This window comes from Perca flavescens, chromosome 22, assembly GCF_004354835.1.
Source record: "Perca flavescens isolate YP-PL-M2 chromosome 22, PFLA_1.0, whole genome shotgun sequence".
In the NCBI taxonomy this organism is placed as follows: domain Eukaryota; kingdom Metazoa; phylum Chordata; class Actinopteri; order Perciformes; family Percidae; genus Perca; species Perca flavescens.
The window spans coordinates 11,127,979-11,137,427 of record NC_041352.1 but is presented as its reverse complement, the minus strand read 5'-3'; the positions used below and the strand labels follow the sequence as shown (position 1 = coordinate 11,137,427).

The window sequence follows — 9,449 nt, the reverse complement described above, 5'->3', positions numbered from 1 at the left end:
AAAACATAATGTGCTTTTCATCGCAGCAAATGACCAAATAAAGGCCCAGATTTGTAATCAGAAAGAAAAGAATGGCCTCTTTGGTTGATGGCATTACTGTGTATAGGCCTGTGCCAGAACAGATCTGTCATGGTTGTGGTTTTCTGTTCTTGTTTTTCCTGTTTTATTGTGTTCATTTATACCCCATTTTCTTGTTGTTTACTGTCTCTTGTGTTCTCTGTTGCGTTTTACCCTGTTTTCTTCCTTCTGTATGTTTTTTGCTTCAGTTTCCTGTTTTATTTTGTAGTCTGTTTCTCCCATGTCATGTCTTGTTTTACTGTGTTGTGTTTTCCCGCCATTGTGTTTATTTCTACCCCTTTTGTCTCTGTATTCCAGTTTATTTTGATGCCTGGTCTTTTGTTTCTTCAACGTTTTTTGAAACTATTTTTGCCTTCTTACTTCTAGACTCTTTTTTTGTTGTATCCCTTTTTATTTATTAAAACCTCAAACTCAACACTTCCCTGTCGTCTCTCCATTTTTGGGATCATGCATATGATGATGCATAATGACGCAGGGCATAGCTCCCTACTCACTCTTAATCTTAACATTAGTATCATTTTACTGGTGGCAGTGTCATAATGTAAAATTATGAGTTTTGGACTGGTCAACAATCCACAAGCATCACCACTGCTGTTTGAAGAAAATACCCTTTTCTCTTTTATTTTTAACCAGAAATACTTTAAAGGTTTAGATTGTTGCCCATCTCAATTACCAAAAAGTTACCTTTAGTCACCATCTTTTTCCAATTAATCACTCTTTTGCAAAAAGAGTGAATACAAGTGATTGCATATTAAATCAAGAGAGGGAAGAGCACAGTGCAGGCAGAGAAAACAATAAGTCACGTGATCTTTCTCTTCCTCCCAAATGACCTATAGCCTGTCCTTTTTATCGGGTGAGAAGCACACTTACTGCAGACCTGGGATCAGGTTACCCTATGGCCTGTCCTGCACTACACTGTCAGGGGGCTGAAAAGATATCTGAACCTGGAGCAGTGTTGTGGATCAATCATCACATTCTAAATGAGATGGAAAGCTATCGTGAACTAGAATGACCCTTGGTGTCATTGGTACCCCTGTGGTTAGGATCAGAGAAATCTGGGATCTCTCAAATGTCTTTCCTACGAAAACCCCTTTCTTTACTGTAACTGAAGGGTAGGGACACTCTGCTCCCTTTAACTTGTCTCATTGAATCATATACAAAGGCCTTTTAGGACTGCAATACACCCCCTCATTCTTAAAACAAGTGGTGCTTTGCGAGGCTCGACACACTGTGCAGTAGTTTGTCTTCATTTTTCAGAGCACGGGGGACTTAGAAAACAGTAAACTCCACCATTTGTCTTGCCCCCACACAAGAGGGACAAAGAGGAAAACAGACCAACACAGCTGACCAATGATCTACTATGATGTCAAGCTACATTCAGATTTGCACACAGCTGCAACGGTTACTAGACTGAAGTTGTACAATGTTTGTTAGTACAGCCAGGAGAGGAAGGGTAAAGGAGCTGATTTAGACCCCAAGTTTTGCGTTGTATTTTAAGCTGTAATCAAGGTAATTACGTTTCTTTATCTTAAACCTTGATAGAGGTCGTCACAGTCTATTTAAAAAACACTTGCGGGCTAAAACTGGCTGACAGCAAGGATGCCTCCTTGTCATCCACTCACATCAGCCTGTATAATATGTTAGTAGAGAAGAACAGAAAGACCAGAAAGCAGAGCATTGGGAAGCTGGTGCAATCACAGTTTACGATCCAAACAGTATGATGTAGGACGAAAGGAGGATACTATAAAAACAGTATGAAATCCAGTGAAGAAGAAAGTACTAACTAGAAAAAAATAGAGTGTCCTTAGAGAAGAAAGTCATCCAGTGTAGCTACGAAGACAGTGCCAAATGTTGAACGGTGTTGTTCAGTATTAGATGATGTTCCCTGACCTTTGTGCCTTGTATGTGTGGCACTGCATGCGGAGAGGGAGAGGAAATGTTTGCGTGAATGTCTTGATTTTGTATGTGTTGTGTGTGTGTATTGAAGTATCAGTGCAAGGGATCCCTCCAGGTTGAGTATTGCGATAGTTTTGCAGGTTTCCTTGGTAATTCAACAGTTGTAAATCCCAGAGATAGACAGAATAGATTCTATGGATGTACTTGGGGTGATGCAGTGGGGTATACGTGAGATCCAGATGCAACCGGGTGAAGCCAAAAACCCACAAGATATTGTGCGGCCATCTGCAGCGTAGCTTTGCCACATAGCTGCAAAGTAAGTAAGTAATAAAACCAGATCTCAGTTGTTCAGTCATATTTTTGCACATAGTTTAATAATCAGTGTGCGGTCAGAAGAAGACCATTTTCAAAAAGCAAAAAATACATACAACAAACAAAAAAGGTGGGTTATTCCAGGCTGTGGATGTTGTTGAGTCTGTTCATCAGAGACTGTGAAATGAAGATTCGGTTGTTGCTTTTTTTTTTTTTTTTTAAACTTTGGCTCTAACATTAAAGGATTAGGAGGTAATTTGTTACAGATTAGACAAGATGACAAACTTTGATTAGATTAGGTCCGTGGGAGCAAATTACGTTATGCCATGTGGAGTTCCATAAGAAAAATGTAAAAGATAAAAGGTGCTCTGCTTTTTTTCTGTTTTTGCAGTGTGCAGTCATGAGCTGTTGAACTTTCAGCAGGTCAGGAGCTTTTCCAGGAAGTTACAAGGCAAATGTGTCTATTGCGTGTCCATGGATTGTCAAGAGTGAACCTCCAAAGTTCCAGTGAGCGCTGTGAAGTGTTAACCCAGCTTTTTGGAGTCTCCTCGTGACTTTCCCAAGTGAACAAAACCACTTATTCTATTCTAGCCGGTCGTAAGCCAAAAACACTTAAGGAATGAGAGCTTTTAAGATTCGGGGAGGAATTTATAGGCTGTTAACTCTACAGCTCAACATTTTTCTTGGTCTGGGAAAACTTTTGGCTCTGCATAAACAGCACTAAAGTGATGCACACTCAAGTCCGTAAGTTAGTAGGCGGGAATCACCCGTTTGACAGGAGCTATTTCTTGTGGGCAGTTCCTCTGGTTGTGCTGCCAGGCTTGTTTCCAGAACGACGGACGGGCACCTTGGATACAGGGATTCTGGTGCGAGCCGGGGGAGGCTGAGCCTGGGTCTTTGGTGGAGGGGATTCAGCCTCTAGAACAGACGAGAGGGCTGACTGGCTTACAGAGTGGGGAGGTGGGGTTTGTCTGCTACTTACTGGGATCTTGGATTCCCTTGGAAGGCTGGTGCTGCCTTTCATTGACTGGAAGGAGGAAGAGGAGGAGGAGGAAGGAGGAGTTGTTTGGGAGCTGGGGCTGAGTTTGTATTCGGTGGATGGAGAGGGAGTACTTTTTAGATCTTCGTCTCCCTCCTGCTCTTCATCCTCTCCTTCAGGATCATTGTACAGGTCGTACAGGTGGTCTCCAGAGCAACTGTCGCGTGATAGGGCCATCTTCTGGTTTCGCTGCAGCCCGCTCTCATCAGGTGTTGCTGTGGGCGTTGCAGAGGGAGTGTCCCAGTAACCCTCATCACTAAGTGGCTCTTTTTCACCAGGTGATGTGGGATGACGGCCATGTGCGTGAGGGAGGGGGGGTTTAGCTGTCCGGCCTCCTGCTGCACCAACTACGGGAATCTTACTGAGCCCCAACACCTTCACCTGGGGTACCTTTCGGTCTGCGCTCCTGTGCGCTGAGGGCAGGTGGCCGCTGGCAGGGTTGGAGGTGGCACGTGGGGGATAAGTTGAAGTCGGGGTGGTCGAGGCAGGTTGGTGTGATCGGGGCAAAGCAGGGGAGCTGTCCCCTTTGGAGGGCAGCATGTGCCAGAGCCCCTGCATGTCTGCGTCGTCCACGCCTTCTGGACTTGCCATTTCTTCCCCTCCACCCATGTAGGCCACCACACCGCTACCGGCTGGGTGCGGCTGTGGTGGAGGCGGCGCCCGGGCCCGGGCTGGGAGGGAAGAAGGCACGGAGCTCGCAGACACTGAAAACATGGGCTGAGTCAGCTGCGAAGGTAGAGGGGTTTTGGTTGGGGAGCCCCGAGACATGGCACTGGTGATACCAACAGCTCTCCCAACACCTGCTCCCACGCTCCCCCCTCCTCCCCCACTGCTGCTACTGCTGGTGCCACTGCCACCGTTACCCACTGGCCCCTCCTCGTCTGCGTCAGCAATAATGTCACCGCAGCCTGTCAGTGAATCAAAGCTCTTGAGGGATGTGACGTCAGTGAATAGGAGAGAGCAGAGGCGATCCACCGAAGGTTCTGAGGGTGGGTCACCTGTGCTGCAACGATCCAAAGGGGGTGTAGCGAGAGAGGGGGTGAGGCTGGAAATTGAGGCTTTGGCTTTTTGGATGGGAGGGCGCAGTGGCGAGTCAGTGGGTGTGTAAGGAAAGGGGGAGTCTGGCTCACCAGATGGCCCTGGCATGGCAACACAGTGTGGGGGTGTCATGGTAACACTAGTACTGAGAGTCTCTGGGTTAGGTGATGCCTCTGCATTCCCACAATCCACTTGGTGGTGATGCGGAGGCGGTTCAAGGGTGAGAGTTATATCCTTTACCTTTTCAGAGTCGGCAATATCTCCGTCCTTCTCTGTCTTTCGTTCCACCTCCTCCCCCTCTCCCTCGTTTGTTTTTTCCTTGCGTCTCCATCGCATGCTGCTGAAAAAGCCCTTTAGGCCCCTCCCTCTTCTGACAAGCCCCGCCCCTCCGTTTTCACTCGATCTAAAACTCCCTCTTCGAAGTAGAGAAAAGAAACTCAGCGATTTGCTGAGGGACCTCACCGGCCCCGCCTCCAGGATAGCAAGCCCCTCCCCTCTCTGTCCATCAGCATCGCTGTTAGAGCTCATTAGTCCATCGTGGGTTTTGCTCCTAACTAACTCCACCGATGCCGCTGAGCCGTTTCCATTTAAAGAATTCCCATTGTCAGAATTCCCGTTGTTCCCGCTGTTTGTAGACCCTTTGTTCCTGAAGGAGAAGAAGCTGGCCATCCCAGATCCGGTGCGCCGCTTTCCGAAGAGTTTGAAGGCAGCTTTGTTGATCTTCCCTGTGGGCTGGGGGTCACACTGAGGGGCCACAGGAGGCTCCACACACTCCGACTGCACCTCCATTATCTAGCACTCTAGCGCTCCCACTCTATCGTCTCTCTCAAGCTCTCTAGCTGCCTTTCTGTCCTCTCTCTCTCTCTCTGGCCACACATACACTCGCCCTCTCTCTCTCTCCACCCTGCTGTCTGGTGCTCTTTCACTCCCACTCTGAGTTGCTCTAACGCCTGCCTGCTGGTTTTGTCTATCTGCCTGCCTTCCCCCTTCCCCCCCCCCCCCCCCCTCTCTCTCTCTCTCTCTCTCACATGCTGGGAGCTGCTCCTTACTGTATCCATGGCAACTGGGTGGGCTAAGCAGCTTTCATCAACGTTGGCGGGGCGCCAGTGTCTGTCCTCCACACCCTCCCCCATCCTCTTCCTCCTCTCTTCCTCTACCTTCCCTGTCACCAATGCACTGTTTGCTCTTTTGTTTTAACTATACTCATCAATTTATGAGCCCTACATTCACTGCTTTCATCCCTGCTTGTGTGTCTGTGTAGGTTTGTACTGTACATGTCTTAGTGTGTTCAGTAAGTAGCCTAAAGATACGCACCCACCGATGAATTATGACGGATTAGACACAAGCTCAATATGTTTAAGTGTGCTTTCTCAGTGGATCATGAGACAGAGTGGAATGGCTCATTATAACGACTGCATGCATACTTGTTTAGATCTGATGTTGTTTATATATGTCTGTGGAACATAGGTCATGAAGGTGGGTAAAATCGAACAAGTAAAAAGCAGACTTAGCACAAGTTTTAGACATGAATATTTTGAATTAATTGTTAGTAGACGTGTCATACTGTATCATCCTGTGAGGTAAATCATGTCAAAGCTTTGTGCAAATACTGGCTTGACATCATAAATTTATCAGTATTACTTACTTCACCCAGCCCTGTGTGTGTGTGTGTGTGTGTGTGTGTGTGTGTGTGTGTGTGTGTGTGTGTGTGTGTGTGTGTGTGTGTGTGTGTGTGCGTGTGTGTGAGAACATGGAAAAATTCAAAGTAAACGCAAATAAGCATGTCAGAAGCCTGAATTAGAGGACTCGAATACAAGACCTGCTGATCAACAGTATGTGGGTTTAAACCAGGATATGATTTTAAAAAATCATAAACACACACACACACACAAACATAGTGCGTGGCACTATCTTTGTGGGGACCCATTATTGAGATAATGCATTCCCTAGCCCCTTACCCTAACCATCACAACTAAGTGCCTAACCTTAACCCTTACCCTTACCCTTACCCTAACCATAACCTAATTCTAACCCTAATCCTAAAACCAAGTCCTAACCCTCAAACAGCCCTTTAAACTTGTGGGGTCCAGCATTTTGGCTGCACAAAGCTGTCCGGACCCCACAAGTATACCGTATTCCCGGTTTTTGGACCCCATAAATGTAGTTAAACAAGAACACACACACACACACACACACACACACACACACACACACACACACACACACACACACACACACACACACACACACACACACACACACACACACACACACACACAGACATGCCTCCAATACAGTTTGGCCCCGCCATATAGGCCATATGGCCTTGAGCCCTCTTCCATATGGATACACAAGTCCAGGTGTCTGAGAGCTATGACAATGCATCTAACTGTCATCCTATCATCCTAAGTGTGTGTGTGTGTGTGTGTGTGTGTGTGTGTGTGTGTGTGTTTTGTAACCACTCATGCAGTCAACATTACAATCTTTCTTTTTTAGCGTCTACATTGGCAACCAGCAGAGTTTCTGTGGGCATGCAGAACAATAAAGTGTTCACTTTGTGTAACCTTAATGTAACCTTAACTTGTTACTTTGCTGTTATTTTCCTTTTCTTATTCTTTTAAATATACATATAATGATAAAGTATGTTAATGAAACAAATGGTTCTCCAAATGTGCGAAGATAAACTTTGCGTTCATTGATGTGTTAAAGCATACCCTGAAAAATAACAAAGAAGAGGTTTTAAACTAGCGCTCCCCATCTCTCCTGCTGAGCCACTGTTTTGAAGGTATCTCTTCCAAAAATATATGTCATCCTCGCCTGCAGTGGATTCACCCAGAGTTCCCCGTTTTCATGCTGGGTGTGATCCACTGTGGGTGCTCTTTTTACTGCCTATTCTATCATCCCAACCCCCCATGAATCTCACTGATACCCCGACCCACTTACAAACCTCCTCTCCCCTCCTTGCTTCCCTCCCCTGCTCCTTTTCTCTCTCTCTCTCTCTCCCTCTCCTCCTCCTACCCAGTTGCTTTGGGCACAGGCTCTCCTCTTCCAGCTCACTGCTATCAAACAATGTCTGCATTCATCTGCCCAATGCAACACACACACACACACACACACACACACACAGCTCACACCCACACACACACACACACACACACACACACAGCTCACACCCACACAAACACATTCTCAGGGCTTCCTCAGAGTGAAGCGCTACAGCATATCTTCCTTATGCTCTCCCCCAATAAGAAAGATAATCTCTCCGCTCAGCCAACAAGTCAGTCACCCAGCCTGTTTGTCTGCCTGCCAGTCAGTCAGTCGCCCAGTCTGCAGGTTTTCAGATACATCAGACACCCAAGCAGAATGCCCTATAGCCATGCTAGCAGGTCAGCCGGCTATTGGATGGACTTGAAGCTGACTCTGAGCAGCAGATGGCTGGCTAAGAGTGGAGACTGATGAGTGGGCTCAGATATCACACAATGAGACAAAGGGTTTTTGCTGAGTTCTTAGGGAAGAAATGTATGTCGTTATAATGATTAAACAAAGTAAAGCATTACTACTAGTATGCAATATTTGTATATTCCGTAATTAAGACCATTTTCATAAATCTGGCAACCTGTACTCGCTTTTACAATCTATTTTGGCACGGAAAGCAACAGCGTTTAGAGGATAATACGCATTTACTCCAAACAATGAATACAAAAAAATTAAATACATAAAGACAGCAAGACCTTTTTGAAATAAATATTCAGCTCAATCACAACATGAAGATGCTGCTCCCCTATGTAACAAGAACTGTGGTCCACAATCTTTTTATGGATATTTGTACAAAAATGTAACTTTCTTCACAACCTAATGATTAATTTCTTTCTCTATTAACTGTAAGCGACACACACACACACACACACACACACACACACACACACACACACACACACACACACACACACACACACACACACACACACACACACACACACACACACACACCAGGAACAGAAGAAGTACACACCCTATTATCTTTACACACACACACACACCCCATCTGTCTAAATAGGGTTTCCGTTTCAGCCCCTTGAGTGAAGCTCAGCACTAAGTGGGACAGTTAGAGGACATTTTCTCTCTCTGCCTGTCTTACTGTGTTTTCTAACAATATGGCTTGTCTGAGCTTGTGTGCATAGTGTGTGTATGCTTTGCATAAAACCTGCATGTGGCTGTTGAATGTGCTTTTAAACTCTCCATGCTCTGCTAGCGAAAGGCCTCAGGATGCAAATATTGATTGACAGGCGTGTATGTGTGGCAGAGGGAATGCATGAAAGGCTGGATTGATGGAGGGACGAATAATGTTATGATAAGATGCTGAATGAAGGCTACATTTGAATACCAGAGGTCTTCCTGATATGGTAATTGAGTTGACATCAGTTGCCTTAAAGATCCAATATGTAATATATTTACTGTAATAACTCCAAACATTACCCCAGTGCATCATCAGATATTAAGGAAACATGCTAATTTGAAATACTATCTTTTCTGACAACAATGCTAATGCCAGTATATTTCTCAGTAAATTTCCGTTCCGTGACAGAATGTTTATTTGTGTTTTGGCCTGTGTGTTAATACCAACTGCCCAGTTTGACACCCACGCTTGCCGGTATACAGTATACCTGTAAAAACATAAACCCAGCGCGCTACAGCCATAACATTAGTACAGCCATGAAAGCAGCAAACAAACGAACAGGATCAAGGGAGATAGATCCTACCCGACCAAAAAACCCTGGCATGTTTTAACAGTTGCGTGACCAGAGACAAACCCCTGGTAAATATTGGAGATGTAATTGAAAGATGGAGACAGCTTAGAGCCCAAAAGGATGCAGAGTTGGCTAATTTCCACCTGAACAGGTAAGCATTAGCTTCAGGCTAATTTATCACGGGGAAAGGCATTTTATGTAATTTCAACATTTGTGTACTCACATTGAATTATAGCTAGAGTACCGAGTTGATTACTTGCAAAAACAATTGAGACACAGCCAGTAAGGTGATTCTGGTCCTAGCTAACGCCGCCATGCTAACCCTGCTAAATGCTAAC

General features: G+C 45.5%; 1 protein-coding gene across 1 annotated transcript; it reads right to left on the bottom strand.

Moving 5' to 3' along the window:
• Window positions 1–2,319: 2,319 nt before the first annotated feature.
• On the bottom strand, window positions 2,320–5,279 carry amer2 (APC membrane recruitment protein 2). The gene has a single exon (XM_028569971.1). It carries the CDS (start codon window positions 5,150–5,152, stop codon window positions 3,068–3,070), a length of 2,085 nt encoding a protein of 694 aa, XP_028425772.1. The 5' UTR covers window positions 5,153–5,279; the 3' UTR covers window positions 2,320–3,067.
• Between the last annotated feature and the right edge of the window lie 4,170 nt (window positions 5,280–9,449).

Coding starts and splice junctions, on each gene's coding strand:
- amer2 (XM_028569971.1), bottom strand. CDS start 5,152: ATGGAGGTGCAGTCGGAGTGTGTGGAGCCTCCTGTGGCCCCTCAGTGT.